The sequence below is a fragment of the Eutrema salsugineum genome, unplaced genomic scaffold, assembly GCF_000478725.1.
Source record: "Eutrema salsugineum unplaced genomic scaffold, Eutsalg1_0 scaffold_1, whole genome shotgun sequence".
Lineage (NCBI taxonomy): Eukaryota > Viridiplantae > Streptophyta > Magnoliopsida > Brassicales > Brassicaceae > Eutrema > Eutrema salsugineum.
Genome location: NW_006256909.1, coordinates 21153143 through 21173210, shown reverse-complemented (window position 1 = coordinate 21173210; position 20068 = coordinate 21153143). Strand labels below are relative to the sequence as shown.

General features: G+C 42.8%; 1 protein-coding gene across 2 annotated transcripts; it reads left to right on the top strand.

The window, feature by feature from the left end:
• Positions 1 to 1264: 1264 nt before the first annotated feature.
• LOC18030560 (auxilin-related protein 2) lies at positions 1265 to 5560 on the top strand. 2 transcript variants are annotated; one of them, XM_006414944.2, is made up of 8 exons: positions 1265 to 2048; positions 2507 to 3959; positions 4043 to 4187; positions 4290 to 4390; positions 4499 to 4564; positions 4738 to 4827; positions 4907 to 5083; positions 5213 to 5560. In XM_006414944.2, exons 1-8 carry the CDS (start codon positions 1435 to 1437, stop codon positions 5249 to 5251), a joined length of 2685 nt encoding a protein of 894 aa, XP_006415007.1. In that variant the 5' UTR covers positions 1265 to 1434; the 3' UTR covers positions 5252 to 5560. The 2 variants fall into 2 exon arrangements, with proteins under 2 accessions (XP_006415007.1, XP_024004575.1); XM_024148807.1 differs by having other exon boundaries at positions 4043 to 4208; positions 4300 to 4390; positions 4456 to 4564.
• Positions 5561 to 20068: the final 14508 nt, after the last annotated feature.

The following is a 20068-nucleotide window of genomic DNA, read 5'->3' as shown; positions in this document are numbered from 1 at the left end:
GACCTATGCTAGCACTAATCAAACTATGTAGATAGAAGTTCAGACACTGAAGAGATAAAGAGATTGCGCTCTGTTTTATCTTCTTATCTCATACTTGAAAGCCTTTGTTTTTGTCCAGTTGGATTCTATCAAATGGCTAAGATCACGGTGACACCAACGATTAACTTGCAGAGTTTGTTCTCTTAAAAAAGAACCCATTTTTTCCACAAAGGTCTTTCTAGTTTATTGTGAGATTTCACTTGGTCAATTAAGAACTCTCATGACATGTTTTTTTTGTTCTAACCCTGTTTTAGAGTTTGTTCTTTCACAGGTTATGGCATTAGAAGTAGTATCCCTAGGTGTGGCCATTGCGAGAGTAACCTATCTCGAACTCAATATTTTTGGTGCATTGGTTGCTCTTGCTTGGATTATACAAGTGCCATCAATCAACTCCTCTGGTCTAACCTTCAGCAATAATCTAATTGGACTGCCCTAGCGTAAGTGATACAAGCTCAGGGCTATCTCAAGGCTTGTATGATCTCGGAAAACAAAGCTTGGTTTAACGGCCAAGGGTTGATTCAATGATCGAGCTTCTCTAACCAGTGAATCGATGGAAGATTGGTTAAGTAACAATGGAATGAAGTGCACCACACAAGCTGTGAAAGGCTTATGATAAAACACAAGAGTTATTTAGCCTAGGAGGGACTGGTCTCGACTAGAACAAAGAGATTTAACAAGTTTTCTTTGCTGAGAAAAGCTTGAAAGAAAAGTTCGATTTTATTGATGATCAAAGTTGAAAAGATTACACGGCCGTAAAGGGACTTATATAGATGGTTCTCTTGAAATGGTGAACAAAAATGGTGAACACAATGGCTTCTTTGATCACTAGAAAAACCGGCACAAGCAGACTTGTTGTTGGAGTCTTTACCAGACTTGTCACTGGCAAGAGCATGTTTGTAGAAGTGTTGAGCAGACTTGTTGGAGTTTTTTCTTCCTGGAATTCTTCATGTTCTATCTCTAAGATGAGGCTTTCTATAGATTTATTGAACGTCTCTCTCAAACATTTGATTCCTGCTCTTCTTCTTGGTTTTTGCTCTATGGCTGCAACGTTGGTGGTTTCTTCAGCTCCGGGTAAATTGATCTCAATGTCCTCATCAGAGAAGTAGTCTGAAGTACCATTGAGTTTATAGAAAATTGGGGACCAAAGTTATAAATATTTCAAAATGTAGGACCCAATTATCAAAAAAGAAGACATTATGGAGACTCGGAACATGTATGGGTCGGAGAAGAAAGCACAGAGAGGATGAGAAAACAAAAGAGAGCAATTTTTCAAAACTAATATCGGAGACCAATCATATTCTTTGGTCATTCGTTCATGGATTCTCAGATCTGAAGATTACCTCGTCTTCATTTTCCGGTGAGATTTCGGATTTGGGAGGTAGAAATCAAAGGCACATGGATGATTTCACAGGCCTCTTAGCGAGAGACTTTGGATTGAAGCCTCAGGGGAAATCTGCTCCGATGGCGCCTCAAACTAACTCTTCTGCCGCTGATTTTAGCAGTTTCGCTCCTTCCTACAGCTTCGCGAACGCCTCATCGAAGAAGAAGTCCGATTCGTCGCCGGTATTTGACGATCTGAGTCGCGATGGTGATGATCTTCTCTTCAACGATGTATTTAGCGGATCCTCCGATTCTCGTTCTCAGACTAAGCCCTCTGCTCCGGCCTTTGACTACGATGCTATGTTCAAGGAGCGTACAACACCCAAATCGGCGTCCATGCCGGTTTATGACAAGCCTGTGTACGATGAGGATGTGTTTGAGGCTTTTCCCGAGCTCAAAATTCCATCGACTTCTCAATCAGCTAGGTTTGATGACGTTTTCTCTTCGATCTCGTCACCTAGGAAGCACAGGAAACAGAATAGTTCTCCTTTCGATGATCTGATTGGGAATTTGGGGAAAAGAGAAACGGAGCCAAAGAAGACAGAGAGTGAGCGAGAGGAGCAGGGTAGTTCTGTTTTTGATGACTTGATTCCTGGGTTTGGTCGCACTAGTTCCCCTCCAACTAAACGGTAATTCTTGTTGATCTGTGTTTAGGGTTCGTTGCTCCTAAAATTTTGTTTCTCTTAGAGCTGACTTGAGAGTTTACTTGCGTGAAATGACTCAAGGGTATAGAGCTTAGAGCTGATGAAATGTAGCATTAACTTTATAGTGCTTATGGGAGGTATTTGCACGTTTATATTGCGTACAAGGTTCTCGTATGTGTTCTTTCTGGAACTTGTAGATATCTTAGAAAGTCTCCAAAAAGTTGAACTTTTTGCTAATGAATTGTAGCATGAACTTATGGGAGCTATTTGCAGGTTAATGCATACAAGGTTTTCTTATGTGTAATTCCTTGAACTTTCGAAAATCTTCGAAAGTCTCCAAATTTAATATTTTTGCTTGTCAATCTTTGCAAAATTTTATTTTGACTTTTGGTATAGGATTAACCTGTTTATCAATTGAAAGTTTCCGTAAACTTTATGCCCAGGCCAACTTCAGAGACGAGTCAATCTCAGAAACCTCCGTATCGGACAGCCAAGACATCTTCCAATCTTGTGGAAGACCCATTTGTAGTCTTGGAGGAGTCTGCATCAACACCTAGTGAACCTTCGACAGGAGGGTTCACTGATCCATTGGAGGAAATTGGTAAATTCAACAGCAGAAAAACTGATCATTCTTCTGTCCGTGGAGGAGGATTTGTTGATATTGACTCTCTCGATAGTCTTGGAAAATCAGGGCCAGATATGAATAGTAGGGGCAAAAGTCATCTGAGATCAGGAAACGTCAGTGGCTCTCAGTCACCAGTGGAAAACTCTGGGAGTTACCATGCTAAGAAAGTTTCATTTGATGAAGTTTTGGAGCCGCAGAGTACTTCATCCAGAAGTGTTCCTCAGACTGCTTCTCCAGTGTATGAAAACAAATCAGTCAATTCAGATGGAAGTTTTGAATCATCTGATGATGTGTGGCTTACTGTTTCTGAGATCCCCCTATTTACACAACCTACGAGTGCTCCGCCACCTTCGAGACCTCCACCACCAAGACCTACACGTCCTGGAAAAATGAAGGTTAATGAGCCTTCTTTATCGAGTTCTACTAATCACTCACGCGTTCCTAACTCAGCTAGAGCTTCTGCAAATAGCCCGACAGTATCTCCAATGGAGGAACTCGACGATTTTTCTATGGGCAGAAATCAGACTGCTGCTAATGGGCATCCCGAGCCTCCCTCTGGTGAAGATCCAGATGTTTTCTCTGCTGCTGTTGCATCTGCTGCTGCAATGAAGGATGCCATGGATAAAGCAGAAGCGAAGTTTAGGCATGCTAAGGAAAGGCGAGAGAAAGAAAATCTGAAGGCAAGTAGAAGTAGAAAAGGCGATCAAATGGATAATTATGATTCTCGGGAAAGGGAACTAAGAGAAAAGCAAGTAAGATTGGATCGTGAAAGGATAGAGAGGGAGGCAGAGATGGAAAGGGAGAGGGAGAGAGAGAGAGAGGAGAAAGAGAGAGAGCAGAAAAGAATTGAGAAAGAAAGGGAAAGATTATTGGCTAGACAGGCGGTAGAGAGGGCTACAAGGGAAGCACGCGAAAGAGCAGCCACTGAAGCACATGCAAAAGTTCAAAGAGCTGCTGTTGGGAAGGCTACCGATGCCCGAGAACGCGCAGAAAGAGCAGCGGTTCAAAGAGCTCATGCCGAAGCACGTGAAAGAGCAGCTGCAGGGGCAAGAGAAAAAGCTGAGAAAGCTGCAGCAGAAGCTAGAGAAAGGGCGAATGCTGAAGCGCGGGAGAAGGAAGCACGGGTTAGGGCAGAACGAGCTGCTGTGGAAAGGGCAGCCGCAGAAGCACGTGGAAGGGCAGCTGCCCAAGAGAATAACAATGATCTTGACTCCTTCTTTAACTCGGTTTCAAGGCCCAACAGTGCTCCACGACAAAGAACCAACCCTCCGGTGAGATTGGATATCTACTTCTGTTCTGCTCTACGTCCTTTCCTGGAGATTCATCTCCTCCTATAACTCTAGTTGTGTTTCAGGATCCTTTCCAAGATTCATGGAATAAAGGAGGATCTTTCGAATCTAGCAGGCCATCTTCGCGAGTGCCTTCTGGAGCATCAGAAAACCTGAGGAAGGCCTCTTCAGCGACAAACATTGTTGATGATCTCAGTTCAATATTTAGAGGTACTGCAATTTGTGAGCTTTATTGCTCATATTCAGTCGGTATGCACTTCATTTTCATGTCTTTAAAATTGGTGTCCTACTGAATTCTCCTGTTTTGTAAAGGTTCAGCAACGCAATCTGGTGGTTTTCAAGATGTTGAAGGAGAAACTGAAGAAAGACGGCGTGCCAGGCTGGAACGCCACCAGAGGACACAAGAGCGGGCTGTATGTATCAATAGAATTGTTAAATTTTTTTCTTTGATGGGTTTTGTACCTGAAAATGATGTAAGATTCGCCAGTATGTTTAGTTACACGAATGCTTTTCTCAAACAGGCGAAAGCACTTGCTGAGAAAAATGAACGTGATCTTCAAGTACAAAGAGAACAAGCTGAAAAAAATGTAAGTTTCATTACAGTCTCATTACAGTGTGATTCAATTTGAGATCTCAAATCCTGTTGCTCGAAACACAAACATATTTTGGCATCATAGGGAACCCTGTCAAATATTTGCTTCTTGTGTTTGTTTTTTTTATTTCTTTTCTTGTAATCACCATACTTAATCTTGGATTGCAGAGGATCGGTGAGACCTTGGATGTTGAGATAAAACGTTGGGGTGCGGGGAAGGAGGGAAACTTGCGTGCTCTGCTTTCGACGTTACAATATGTATGTCTTTGATGTTCATTTGTGCCTTTGATTTTATCGATCTTACAATCTCTTCTGATGTTTCTATTCAAATGAGCAGGTTCTTTGGCCAGAATGCGGTTGGCAGCCTGTTTCATTGACCGATTTAATTACCGCTGCATCTGTCAAGAAATCTTACAGAAAGGCTACTCTCTGCATACATCCTGACAAAGTTCAGCAAAAAGGCGCCAATCTCCAGCAGAAATACATTGCCGAGAAAGTTTTCGACTTGCTCAAGGTAAGTGATTCACCAATTTTCACCATCACTTTGCTTCAGATACAGGTCACCAACAAAAAGACCCTCAAGCTAACCTAATGTTCAATTGGATTTGCTGGCTTCATCTCTTTTTCTCCTGACAATAAACAGGAAGCATGGAACAAGTTCAACTCAGAAGAACTCTTTTAAGAAAACCTGGGATTATGTTTTGAGATAGTGTTGTTTCGTGCATCGCCAAAAAGATGAAGCTTGGTGTGCAAAAAGTAGACCCATATAGTTGTTGATAGAGTATGTATTCCCTCGGTATTACCCAACACTGCATCAGTGTAGACATTGCAGCAATTGGGCATTCTTATTTTTTTGTTGTTAATTTTTCTCTCATTACTCTTTTTGATTCTCATCCAAGAGTACGATGTCAAATGTATTGATGTTGATTTCTTGTATCAAAACACAATACGTGAGAGAGCTGTTTATATATGAATATTCTTTTAAGTGGCATGGAGGCTAATCTGAAGGCGATCTAGAGTGTTTTGTTTTTGTTGTTTTTTTTTTGTCTCACTATACGATCGGTTTAGATAAGTATTAATAGAATCCTAAATACAAGTCCAATGTTGTAGAAAATCTTGTGTTCAGGGAATTAAGCAAGTAATCTCTATATTATTATTTAAGTAAAAAATAACTTTTGTTTTGTAAAATATACATGATATACCATTTCAAATAATAAAGAATAATTAAAATAAGAAAGAATAAAGTTATTTTTTAATTCTATTGAAAAAAGTGGAAAATATTTGTTTCTCATTTAATAGAAAGTATATTTATTATTAAATTTCTGAATTCAAAAATATAGTAGTTTTTATATTTTTCGTTTCAAATGATATTATAAATTATATTTAATTAAAAAACTTGAAAATAATTTTTTTACACAATTAAATACTATAAAATTCAAAATTAAAATTTATGATATTAAAAAAGTGATGAAAATTATTTTACTATAATTCGTTATATTTAGTTGAGCATATACAAAAATGTTTTTTAGTTACTTTTACCAAATATTTGACATGAGAAAATTAATTTTTAAATAAAAAATTATGGTGAATGAGAGTTACTGAATAGTGCATATTATAATTAGTTTTTTATTTCAATCTGGTATAAACATGTTAAGTAAACGGGTTAGTTCGATATGAACAGATTATGATTCTAATTTTTTGATATCCACAAAAACAAATCTCGTAATTCAAAATATTAGTTTTTAAAATAGGTGATATATTCAATCTACTAAATATTATAATTTCTTTTAAATTAAATATAATTTCTTTTAAGTAAACTAATGATAAGTAAGAGTTGTCAAGGTTCTTAATGGATTATCAATCCCTCTATCATGTAGTAAGAAGGTATCAATCCATATCAGGTGAGTTTAGAAACAAGTTCATATGAGTCCCTACTTAATTTAAGCAAAGTAAGCAGTTTCTGGTTTCTGATACGAATCTCCTAAGACGGAACACACTTGGGCGATGGAGATTGATAAATCCTTGTTCAGGTCTGATGCACGGAGTAGATGCTAAAGCGTGAGAGTAGAAACTCCCGAATATCTCTAGGCCCAAACTCACAATGTTCGTCACGTACAAGGTGATGGCTTCACCAAGGTAAGGATCCGCGGATCTAAGATGATCAGGCGTGAGAATAAGGTTCCCAAAATTCCTTGATCCCCCTAAACCGACTTGAACGGAATCTTAAAGCTTGATGGGTCGAAGGCTGCGTTGAGTCCGATGAGAAGAACTCAACAAACTGGAAGAAAGATTCAAGAGGCTGACCACCTTAGAATCGAAAATAGTTCTCAAGAGAACAAAGAGAAAAACTCGAAAATTTTATTAAGTGAAAAGTGAATGAGTTCCAAATGAGAATACAAAGGCCTTATATAGAAGGCGAAGTAGCTCAAGGGTTGCTCTTAGGAAATTACAAAGAAAATAAATACTAAAGACTAAAAACGTTGACTGACTCTTCGGTGGACTCAAATTGTCTCTTGGACTGATTCACCGAAAATAACTCTTAGGCTACCGACCCATGAACCCGACCATAAACGAACCTGGATCGAGAGATGGACAATGGACTTAACCTCGTTAAAATCCCACCCGGTAAACCCATTGGGACAAACCCGGGTGTAAGGAAAAAAAGTATTAAGCCATTACCCGGACCAGATTAGTTACATTCGGCGTTCATGAGCACGGTCACGATCTCGGGTGATGCTGGGTCACCTGGTCCGATCTTGATCCCATTAAGTACAGCCTGAACCGCCCCCTGCCAGCTTCTTAGCCCTGGATTGCGTAATGGGTCCATCCGGTATGACCAAGTGTTCGTTCGGAACCTCGATTCTTTTGTCTGGGTCGTCCTCTGGGTCCATGATCGTATCATCCTCCCCCTGTGGAAAAGGACTAGTCCTCAAGCCTGGTCTGTCTTGCAAGTCGATCTTGTAGGCGTTGTCATTGATCCGCTCAAGGACCGTCAATGGACCATCCACACGAGGCAATAGCTTGGACTTCCTTTCCTTCGGAAATCTGTCATTCCTCAAATATATCCATACAGGTCGCCTGGTTCAAACACGTTTTGGTTCCGGCCCTTGTTGGCGTGTTTCTTGTAAAGCTTAGCCTTCCTTTCAATGTTCTGTTTAGCGTTCTCATGTATCTGCTTGACAAGCTCGGCCTTTTTCTTCCCATCCATACTCACATGCTCAGACAAAGGTAAAGGCGTGAGATCAAGTGGAGTAAGAGGGTTAAAATCATAAACCAATTGAAACGAGGAAAACATTGTAGTAGAATGAACCGCATGATTATAAGAAAACTCTACATGTGGTAGGCAATCTTCCCAAGTCCTAAAGTTCTTTTTAATAACAGAACAAAGCAATGCGGACAAGGTTCTATTAACGACATCGGTTAGGCCGTCGATCTGTGGGTGGCAAGTGGTGGAAAAGCATAGCTTTGTACCTAGTTTTGACCAAAACATTTTCCAAAAATAACTAAGGAACTTTGCATCGCGGTCAGAGACTATAGTCCTAGGCATTCTGTGCAACCTAACCACTTCTCTAAATAAAATCAGCCTCATTAGACGCATCATCAGTCTTATGATAAGGAATAAAGTGCACCATTTTGAGAACCAATCGACTACAACAAAGACTGGATCCCGACCTTTCCTAGTTCTTGGGGATCCTAGCACAAAATCCATAGAAATTTCCGTCCAAGGAGAGCTAGGAATGGGTAAAGGAGTTTACATACCTAGAGGCTGGCTTTTGGATTTCGCATACTTACAGGTGATACATCGGCCGTAAACTCTTTCCACATCTTTTTTCATGTGCGGCTAGAAGAAATGATCCTGGACCACACTAAGAGTCTTGGTTACTCCAAAGTGCCCCATCAAACCACCGCCATGAGCCTTCCTAACAAGCAAATCACGATGATATGAACTTCCAAAGATTATCACATGCTTGGTCGGATTGAGGTTGATAGATCTTTGACTTTAGATCGTTCTGATGTGAAAGATGCTAAGGAGTGAGACTTGTCTCAAAAATCATTAGGCCCAATCGCAAAGAAAAGAGTAAAACAAGGGGGTGAAACAAAAGAGAGAGTGGAAACGCGGTTATGGATGTTAAAGGCGTGAGAAAGAGTGTTTCCTGAAAATCCCTAAGCCTGATAACGACTAGGAATCCCCTTAATCTAATGAATAATGAAGGCTACGTCAAACTCGATGGAAAGAGCTTGATAAACCGAAAGATCTATTAGCTAACCACCAAGAAATCAAAAAAATTCTAAAAGAACAAAAGAGAGAAAACTCGAAATTTTATTGAAAAGAAGATGTTCCAAAAATGATAAGTACAATCCGCTTATATAGAAGCGTAGGCAGACCATCTGTAATACCCCGACTTAAAGCTAAAACGGCCGGAAAAACAAAGTCGCGGTATCGACTGGGAGTTGAGCTGGGAAGTAAGTTTGGGCCGAGATGAAGATTTTGGTCGGAGCAGATGAAGAAAAACACGGGAAAATTTTAAAGAGGTTCGGTGACGAAGAAATTGGCTGAGTGTTAGCCGAAAATCGAAGAAAAACAGCTAAGTGTCAAGAGGAGTGTGGAGATCTGGTTCAAAGGAATATCAGAGTATTTATAACCACGGAAAGAAGGAAAAACTGTGCAACAGGCTGGAAATATTCCTGACGTGAACAGTGTCGGGAACAGTACCGTGAACAATACTGTGAACAGTAATGTGAACTGTACTATGAACAGTACGTGAACAGTACCGCACTGACACATGTAGACAAAGGGAATGAAGTGGGGAACAAAGGCTGCAGTAGAACTGTATGGAGTCAGTACGGACAATGCATGTTCCGACGGGACAAGGCACTGCTGGCTCAGTGGGGGACAAAGGCTGCGGTAGCCGACCTAGGTCTAGAAAAGGTGTGGTAGATCTCCGAGGTGGCGAGATCGACCATTGTATGCACTGACGAGACGTCTTGAGCGACATTTGTACGGCTGCATGGCAGGGACGCTGGCTATATATAGAACCTCACCCCTTAAGCAAATTCATTCCGGAAAAATCTCTACTTCGCTCTAGAAACCGTTTGTGTGAGTTTAGTGAGAGAAAGTCTGAGAGAGATTGAAGCAGATCGTGGTTAGGTGCGCAGCAGGATTAGGCTCGGTGAATCTAACTTAGCGCATCAGGGAATCACGGTGAGTCCTTTGTTTGAGTCTCTTAGTCAAATTCTCCCTGTAGTCCATAGAGTTTGGTGCAGGTTTAAGGGTTGCATGTGTGCTTAACCCGAGAAGATTAGAGACGTAGTTCAAGGTGGTGAGAACCTTCGGATCCAGCCGAAGGGCGTGTATCCATTGGTGCGTCGGGATGGTGGTGCTGGCAAGCCGTTGTGGATAACGGTGAGCTGGAGGTGTGTAACGGTAGACAGGGAGTCAAGCCGTAACGAGGTAAGTCCTAGTAGGGCAAGTAGGGCGAGAGACGGTGTAGTCCGTTGAGCCGAGAAAGGAGTAAGTCCCGAACGGCAGAAGCAATACCCGGCACACGACCAGTGAGCTTATAGTAAGTCTAGAGGAAGGACAAGTAGGCAAGAGACGGAGGATCCGTTGAGCCGAGAAAAGGATAAGTCCCAGAAGGGCAGAGATGAGCAATATACGGTATGTAACCGTTGAGCTTGGTGTGTGACAAGTCCCGAAAGGTAGAAGCAACACCCGGTAAGGAACCGGTGAGCTTAGAGTAAGTCCAAGTAAGGCAGAGAGGAGCAAGAAGCAGTTGTGAACCGATGAGCTCAAGCGAAAAGTCCTGAAAGGCAGAAGCAACACCCGGTAGGTAACCGGTGAGCTTAGAGTAAGTCCAAGTAAGGCAGAGAGGAGCGAGAAGCGGTTGTAAACCGATGAGCTCAGGGAAAAGTCCCGAAAGGCAGAAGCAACACCCGGTAAGTGACCGGTGAGCTTAGAGTAAGTCTAAGTAGGGCAGATGGGAGCAAGAAGCGGTTGTGAACCGATGAGCTTAGAGGAAAGTCCCAGAAGGGCAGACTACGGGAGAGACCCGTGAGTCTTGTGTGAAAACGGGAGAGTCCCGTAAGTGTTTGTGTGATGCATGTAGGTTGCATGTAGGAGGTAAGGCCGGAGTGAATTTCAGGGTGGAATTCCTCGGTCTAGACACAGCCCAATGGATAAACTCGGCCGGGACAGAGGGTCGCGCCTTCTGCCGAGTGCTGCACGATGGTGTGGCCTGACTGGTCAGGGGACCGTGGACAAGGTCGGAACGTGAGCCAGCTTTGTGATCCTGTGTGGTGATCAGAGCTAGGGGGCTCGCGGGGCAGATGTGTCGAACTGGTGCATGTTCAGGGTGGAACATGGCACGTTTAGGGGCTCTTGCATGGTGTAGTTTGAGTCAATAGATGCACTTAGAGTAGTGATCTAGACTTGTTGGTGAATAGCTTCCGCTGTGAATTGATTGGTTGGTGAATGAGTGTAAACATTGCGATTGCTTGGTTGGTTGTCCATTGCTTTCCTTGTTATGTGAGCTTCGGCTATGTGTGTTAAGCGAGATTGTGGTGGATTGTGTGTTAGAGTCTGGACTCACTGAGTATTGTGAATACTCACGACTCTTTGTATCTCGCAGGTAGCCGTAGAAATCGGGAACATAGAGGGAAGGCAACGGACACTAGGCGAGCCAGAGTAGATTGCAGTGTTCTTGTAAGATCTATATATGTATATTCATTAAAGCGCGGTTTTGTAAAAAGATGCATCGAATATTATGTATTGGAACATGGTTTTGTAAGGATATTTTCAATATGTAATAAAAGAAGTAATTTCTCACAAAAACCTCGTCTTAATGATACTAGACCTTGTCCGGGTCGAAACAACTCGGGTTCGCAGTACGGGTTGAAAAGCCTTAGGCTGTGAGCTCGAGGGTCGGATTTGGTCGCGGACTAGCTCGAGTAGTATGGGATGCTCGGGCCGGTCTGTGTCCGTCTCCGTTAGTAGCGCTTCCGGCTCGTTTCTAAGTCATGAATAGACTCGGGTCGGGGGTGTTACAAAGTTGGTATCAGAGCATGGTTCATGGTCATGCTCACAGGATCGAGTTTTTCAAACATTTTTCGAGTCAAAAGATTGAGTCACAAGAACACATTAGGAATCTGGAGGTCTGTTGCCATTAGATTAAAGGGGGTGGAAAATTTTAGGACTTACCTTTGTCTGATGAGCAGTGAAGGATGCCGAGACCACCGGTAAGGCGAAATCGTAACTCTGAGTGGCTGCCTGGTTCTGAGAGAAGACGTGGGAATAGGTTCCCAGCGTTCTATGTTTCGGGGAGTCCAAACTCATGGGATGAGGCAAATTCGTCAAGTGAAGACGACAGTTCACTTGATGAGATTTACATTATGGGATTAGACACATCGAGCGAGGATGTTGATCCGGCTGAGGAGATGGTTGAGGTGGGTTCAGAAACATTGGTTGAATCTGACCCAGAGGAAGTAGGAGATTACTTCGGAGCGTTAATGACAGGACCCAATCCGGTCGGAGAGTTGCGCCTGGATATGGAGCCAATTACCCAAGGAGTGGGAAGAGAGGCGGAGATGGGAACGGGAGAGTAAGAGGGATACACGGTCATGCCGACTTTGTATCCGGAGGTGCAGATACTATACCCGCCGCCACCAGAGATCATTGAACTGTCATCGGACAGTGATACATCCGATGGTGATACTTCCAACACTGTTTCGTTCATGCCCAGCGATTCGGATGATTACACGTGGACCGGAGGATCAACGGAGGTGTCATCCGATTCAGACATCTCTCAGCTTATTCAGATGCCTTACACCACAGGCCGTCGATATAGGCAAACCATGCAAGAACCAAGGGCCAACCGAGAGGGTGCAACAGGATCAGAAGCTAAAGCAGTCAGCGAAAGTGCACCAGCTGGCGAGCCACAAGGGTTAGGTGCGTGGGTGATAACACTGGATTTTGACCATTTTTATAGATCACTTTAATATCTTTTACAGGTTTTTTTACTCCATTTTTAAAGGTTTTCAAAGGATTTCTATGTTTTCGGATTTTAAAAGACTTTTCAGGTAATTTGGGATCAAGAGGCAGAAATTGGAACAAAAAGACTCTTTTGGATAAATGCAGACCGTCAGAACTCTCATGGAGAGACGAAGACCTTCTCACTGATATGTTCATAATTTGCATCATTAGGTTGTATATTTCATTCCAAATCATATCTTATTCCATGCATTTTAGGTCCTTAGGGTTTGTTTTAGGACTTAGGAGATGCATTAGGTCCCAATGAGTCTTTGCATGTTTTGAGTATTTATCATGTGTATTTGGAGCTATTTGGAGCTTAAAAGATGAATCCAGGAAGTGGAATGGTGACCAAGGCTTAAAAAATGGTGAAATTGGGTTTTTGGAGGTTCTCGGCCATTCTCGCGCACCAGGGAGGTTTTTCTCGACCATTCTCACGTATCGCGGGTGGATTTTATCGGCCAAAATGCGTACCGGCTAATGATTCCTCGGCCAAAATCTCCGGGTGCAGACACGTTTCCAAAATCGCCTGTCCGGGGAACCTTCCGGTCCGATTCAGCTGTCGGGTGCTTCATCAAAATTAGAGAGGATTGGATCACAGTTCCAGAGCAAGTAGAATCATGGAATTCGGACGCGTGAGCAGAAAGTTAAGCTCGTCGGAAGAAACTCCTGTCTCGCTACCGTTTTGGACCAAGCCGATGAGCTCCGAAGAATGTGAAGGACGGTGCACTTCCAGACTGATTCAGTTTACGGGACCTTCATGAGAATCAGAGATATTCGAGTCCTCTTCCCAGAACATCCTAGATCATTCAATTCGGAGCTATGATATTACGCCACTTTTTAAGTGTATCTTAGAAAATAGACAAGAACAGTGAAGCTCATCAAGCATATCATCCAAACGGGGAATGAGATGTCGATACTTTACCGTTATGTTGTTTATGGCCCGATAATCGATGCACATACGCCATGAGCCGTCCTTTTTGGGCACGAGCAGGACCGGGACCACGCAGGGGCTCATGCTCTCCCGAATGTGTCCTTTCTCCATGAGTTCTCGGACCTGTCTTTGTAGTTCCTTAGTCTCGACTGGATTAGTTCGGTACGCAGGTCGGTTTGGTAAGAAGCACCAGGAACAAAATCTATCTGGTACTCAATCCCACGAATGTGTGGTAGACCGCTGGGGCTCTCATCCAGGAAAACATTTTTAAACTCCTGCAAAAGTGGTAAGATACTGCTCGGGAAATCTGGGTGTGGGTCAGTAAGGCTAGCCAAAGCGGATTTAAACATAAGCAAAATGAAAGGCTGTTTTGTGTGCACTGCGTGCTTAAGCTCACAAGGTCTTACGAAAAGGGTTTCTTTGCTCACGGGCGTTTCCTCAAAGGCCTTTTCTGGGAGTTCTCTCAGGCTCTCCTTTTTAGTGGAAGTGTAGGGGGGTTCACTCACAATGTTCTTCCCTTTTTCTGTTTGCTCAAGCTTCATTTGATCCATATAAAACTCTCGCGGTGATAAGGGCGCTAAGGTTATCTCTCGGCCATGATACTCAAACGTGTGCTTATTGGTGAATCTGTCATGTATGGCTCTCCGGTCATATTGCCATGGTCGGCCTAAGAGAATATGGCCTGGTTCCATAGGTAATACGTCGCACAAGACCTGGTCTTCATATCGGCTAATGGACAAGGGAACCGATACTTGTTTGGTAACTTTTAGCTGTCTTTGATTGTTCAACCATGAGGGTGCTTGCGTGTCTCTAGACCGAGCTTCTCCACCATAGTGGTACTAGCAACGTTCATATAACTCCTGCCATCTATAATAAGGCTGCAAATCTTTCCCAACACATGACACCATGTGTGGAACAGGTTCTACCTCTGGTCTTCCTCTTTGACCGGCTCTTGTGCTAGTAAAACTCGCCTTGCAACAAGCAACTCTCCCTCGGCTGCATATTCTTCAGCGTCATCTTCATCATATATAGATCCAGTGTCTTCTTCTCTCTCAGACACGAACTCACCTGAGTCAAGAATCAGCATTACTCGCTGGTTAGGACACTTATTCGCATAATGTCCTTTACCTCGGCATTTTAAACACTCGATGTCTCACGTTCTGGCCGGTGTAGCCTCGGTCTTTCCTCGGTAGTTGGCTGTGGAAGAACTTGGTTTGGAATCTGATTTAGGCCGAGTATCGGATCTTGCCGGATAGCTGGCTTTGTCCTCTCGGTAGGCTGGACGAGAGTTCGTTCCGTAAGTTGGTCGAGAGGTTCATTTCCTCTTGAGCTGTTGCTCCACCAATATCGCCTTGTGCAGCATTTCAGGCAGGCTCACATACTCTTGTAGCCATAAGATTTTGTAGCTCCCGGTTCAAACCACTCAGAAACCATGCCATGGTTGCATCCGTCGATTCATCCACATCGGCCTTTAACATAAGCCGCTCCATTTCTTAGAAATAATCTTCCACGGTTTTCGTCCCCTGAGTCAACCGTCGAAGCCTGGTGTGCAGCACTCGGTTATAGTGGGCTGGAAGAAACCTGTGTCTCATAAGGGCTGCCATCTCATCCCAGATAGCAATAGGTCGGAACCCGTTTCTTCTCCGGTTGGTCACCACCTGGTCCCACCAGTCAACCGCATAGCCGTGGAACTCGGTTGCAGCTAAGTTCATCTTTTTTTGTTCGGAGAAATTTTGACAGCCGATGACCAGCTCGATCTTCTTTTCCCATTCTAGGAAGGCATCCGTGTCGTTCTTCCCGTAGAACGGTGGGATTCGTAGCTTCATCCCGGCGAGGTCATTGTCAGGCCGGCCTCGGTCACGGCCTGGATCGTTCTGTCCGTTCCTACGGTATGGTTCCTCCCACTCTTGGTATAGTGGTGGGTCATCTCGGTCCTCGTCTTCCGAGTTTTGTTGGTTATGGTTCCGTTCACGCGGCTCCTGCATGCAGAACTGACCGCCTTGACCTCGGCGAGCACCTCGGTTGTACCGATGTCTTGGCCAGCTTGCTCCGGATGTATGGCCGTCCGCGTAGAAGGGATTGTCTAAGACCTCCTCCAGAATTTGGTCCCTTCTCAAGTGTTGTGCTTCGTCTCGGTTTTGGTTACTACCTTGTTCCCCATCAGACTGTCGTGGCTGCAACTCAAGCCGGTCCATCCGCTGACTCATACGCTTCATCAGCTTGGTGATTCTGTTCAGCTTAGCGTCCATATCTTCAGGATTAACCCACCGAATATGGTTGCCGTCATGAAAGGTGTAATAGTTCCACTCTCCGTCTGAAGGGTCCGATGACATAAAATGGTACCTCGCAAAATGAACAAACACGTTAGCAACAAAATCCCTCACTTGGTGTTTCTCTCTGGAATTCACTCGAACTCGTAATTATCTCACTAAACACTAATGAGATTTCTCTCGATTCTAATGGAACTTGTATCAAGACAATGTGTAGCGCTCAAGAACAATAAAAGACCCCAAGCGACAAGATATATAGAAAAGAGTTTTGTTTTCAACAGATCATTCTTCTTTTTTTTTGAATTTTGGTTTTTTATTTTTACTTCTCTCTTTTTTTTTATAGATCTGGAATTTTACAAAAGAAAGAAAAGACAAGGATAGCTGATACCGCCTTTGACAAGTGTGTGGCTCTGATACCACTTGATACGAATCTTCTAAGACCGAACACACTTGGGCAATGGAGATTGATAAATCCTTGGTCAGGTCTGATGCACGGAGTAGATGCTAAGGCGTGAGAGTAGAAACTCCCGAATATCCCTAGGCCCAAGCTCACAATGTTCGTCACGTACAAGGCGATGGCTTCACCAAGGTAAGGATCCGCGGATCTAAGATGATCAGGTGTGAGAACAAGGTTCCCAAAATTCCTGATGCCCCTAAACTGACTTGAACGGAATCTTAACCTTGATGGGTCGAAGGCTGCGTTGAGACCGATGAGAAGAACTCAATAAATCAGAAGAAAGATTCATGAGGCTGACCACCTTAGAATCGAAAAAAGTTCTCAAGAGAACTAAGAGAAAATCTCAAAAATTTTATTAAGTGAAAAGTGAATGAGTTCAAATGAGAATACAAAGGCCTTATATAGAAGGCGAAGTAGCTCAAGGGTTGCTCTTAGGAAATTACAAAGAAAATAAATACTTAAAACTAAAAATGTTGACTGACTCTTCGGTGGAGTCAAATTGTCTCTTGGACTGCTTTACCGAAAATGACTCTTAGGCTACCGACCCGTGAACCAGACTGTAAATGAACCTGGGTCAAGAGATGGGCAATGGACTTAACCTCGTTAAAACCCCACCTGGTAAACCCATGGGGACAAACTCGGGTGTAAGGAAAAAGAGTCTTAAGCCATTACCCGGACCAGATTAGTTACAACTGGCGTTCATAAGCACGATCACGATCTCGGGTGATGCTGGGTCGCCTGGTCCGATATTGATCTCGTTAAGTACAGCCTGAACCGCCTCTCCCAGCTTCTTAGCCCTTGATCACGTCATGGGTCCATCCAGTACGGCCAAGTGTTCTTCCGGAACCTCGATTCCTTTGTCTGGGTTGTCCTCTGAGTTCATGATCGTATCAGTTTCAAACAAGTAACAAAGACAATAAGAAAGCTAAAACAATACTAATCAAGATTAGATAACAAACTAAACAAGCAAGACAATGAAACGATGATGATGTATGTGATATGGTGAAGTATAGAGCTCCAGATATGATAGATGGCTAGGTGATAACACCGTATTTTGACCACTTTTATGGATCGTTTTGAAATACTTTTTCTATGTTTTTATTGCTTTTAAGAACTTTTATTACGTTTTTCTAGTATTGTAGCTCCAAGACTCTTTTCAGGAAATTCAGGGAAAAACTTAACAAAATGGATAAAAGACCAGATTTTTAGCTCAGAGTCAAACCGTAAGAAGTTTACCCCCGATTGAAGGCCTTCTCACCGTCTGATCCAGCTCAAATTTGGAGATCTCAAAGATTGAAGTATCAGCTATCCAGAACAGTTTACAGCTTGGCAATGCAACGGTTTAATCAAAAGATACGCGAAGAGCAAGATGTCCCGTAAACCAGCCGACAAGCGTTTCCAGCCGCGGCCAACAGCCCATTCCCCGCGGTTACAAGCATCCTGACCGCGGCCAGCCATCCATTCCCTGCGGTCACGCACATCCCGACCGCGGCCAGCTAACTCCGAGTTCGGAGGCCCATTTCTGAAGCCCATATCATTTTCCCAACCTCAATTCCGGAACCCTAGATACCAGAGAGTATTGGACACTATAAATATATATCATTTAGGTCGTTTGTAAGGAGAGAAGAGGAGAGACGAAATACTTGACAGAAATTTTACTTTAAGCTTTGTTTTAGGTTTTAGGGAGAGAGAGATTTATCTCTTGAACCCTTGTTATTTCTTTTTCAATTTCGGTTTCTATTCTACCTTTTAATACTATGTTTTTGATTTCGTTCATCATGTCCGAGTAGTTTTATTGTTGGGATTAAGAGATTTTCGATGGGGATTTATATGTTCGATGAGGATTCCATGAGCTATTGAGCCGAATCTTATAACTTTTTCTTCTGAATTCGTTTTTACTGCATGACAGTAGCGTCATGAACTACAATCTGATCCAGATGCTTGATGACACAAAAGTGTTCATCCGGTGTCAGATCTAGTTCAGGAGAGCAAAACAAACATAGGAGAGGAAACCTACCTGTGGGCGATTTGTGAATGCTGACGAGTCTTAAACATAATGCGTCTTTTCTCTTCCATGGCCAGAGTGGAAACCTACTGGTCAGGGTTGAGAGAGATAGTTGTCTATGATCAGGATAGTGGCGTATTCATACGTCTGTGACTCCAGTTCGAAAAGTTTAAGCTAAGAACTTATCAAATTTACTCTCTAGCAATGTTTTGAATCGTTCATACCCCTGAGAAAAACTTCCCTGAACCCCAACACCTTTTAAACACACCACCAAAACCCTCAAAAATATCGCCTGGTTCTAGACTTCCTTAGTTTATATTTCTTTTGAAGGCTTTTGCACGAAAGATCCTCCTTCCCTGTGGATTCGATCCCTAAGTACTACAATCGATCAGCTGTGCACTTGCGGCTATTGATTTCATTTAAGGTAAAACTTGACAACCCTCGACACGCACCACATCAAGTTTTTGGCGCCGTTGCCGGGGAAGACACATGTTTTCTTTTCTGAAAAATCTTAAGAAAGGTTGGTAAATCGACTCTAGAACCCCTTTTTCTGCATATTTCCATTTTTAAGTTATTTTGTTTCCATTCCAGAAGCAATGGATCCTATAAATAGAAATCCCTATGATGGTGGTGTGTTGTGGGTGTCAAGTTTTACCCTAATTGAAATCAATAGCCGCAAGTGCACAGCTGATCGATTGTAGTACTTAGGGATCGAATCCACAGGGAAGGAGGATCTTTTGCTGCAAAAAGCCTTTGAAATAAGTTAAAGTAAGGAAGTCTAGAATAACAACGGTTTTGTGGGGGTTTGGTGGTGTGTTTAAAATGTAAAAACGAAATATTAAAAGAGAGTGCAGAAATTAAATGGCGTAATAACTAAACTTAACGAAAATAACTAAAAATGATAAAAACGGATATTCTAATGCTTAAATGAAAATGAACTAAAAAGGAAAGACAATATTGAACTAAAGCTTAAAAGAAAATCGGTGTAAATCAATGGAGAAGAAAGCGTTGGGGTTCAGGGAAGTTTTCTCAGGGGTACGAACGATTCAAAACATTGCTAGAGAGTAAATTGATAAGATCTTAGCTTAAACTTTTCGAACTGGAGTCACGGACGTATGAATACGCCACTGTCGTGATCATAGACAACTATCTCTCTCAAACCTGACCAGTAGGTTTCCACTCTGGCCCTGGAAGAGAAGAGATGCATTATGTTTAAGACTCGTCCTAATTCAAAAATCGCCCATAGGTAGGTTTCCACTCCTATGTTTGTTTTGCTCTCCTAAACTAGATCTGATACCTGATGAACACTTTCCTGTCACCAAGCATCTGGATCAGATTGTAGTTCATGACGCTACCCTCATGCAGTAAAAACGAATTCAGAAGAAAAAGTTCTAAGATTCAGCTCAATAGCCAATGGAATCCTCCCCGAACATATAAATCCCCATCAAAAATCCCTTAATCCCAACAATAAAACTACTCAGACATAATAAACGAAATCAAAGACATAGTATTAAGAAGTATAATAGAAACCGAAATTGAAAAAGAAAGAACAAGGGTTCAAGAGAACAAATCTCTCTCTCCCTAAAAGCTAAAGCAAAAACAATAAAAGTTTGAAGTAATGAAAGATGATATTCGGTTCCTAGGTTACACGATTTCTAGGGCTCCTAAGAAATGTATTTATAGTGCTCAAGACCTCTCTGGACGTCACTTAGGGTTTCTCCAAATGTGGGCTTCAGAAATGGGCTTTTTGGGCTCGGAGGTTGAAGGCCGTGGTCGGAAGTGCTCTGACCGCGGGGAATGTGTAGTT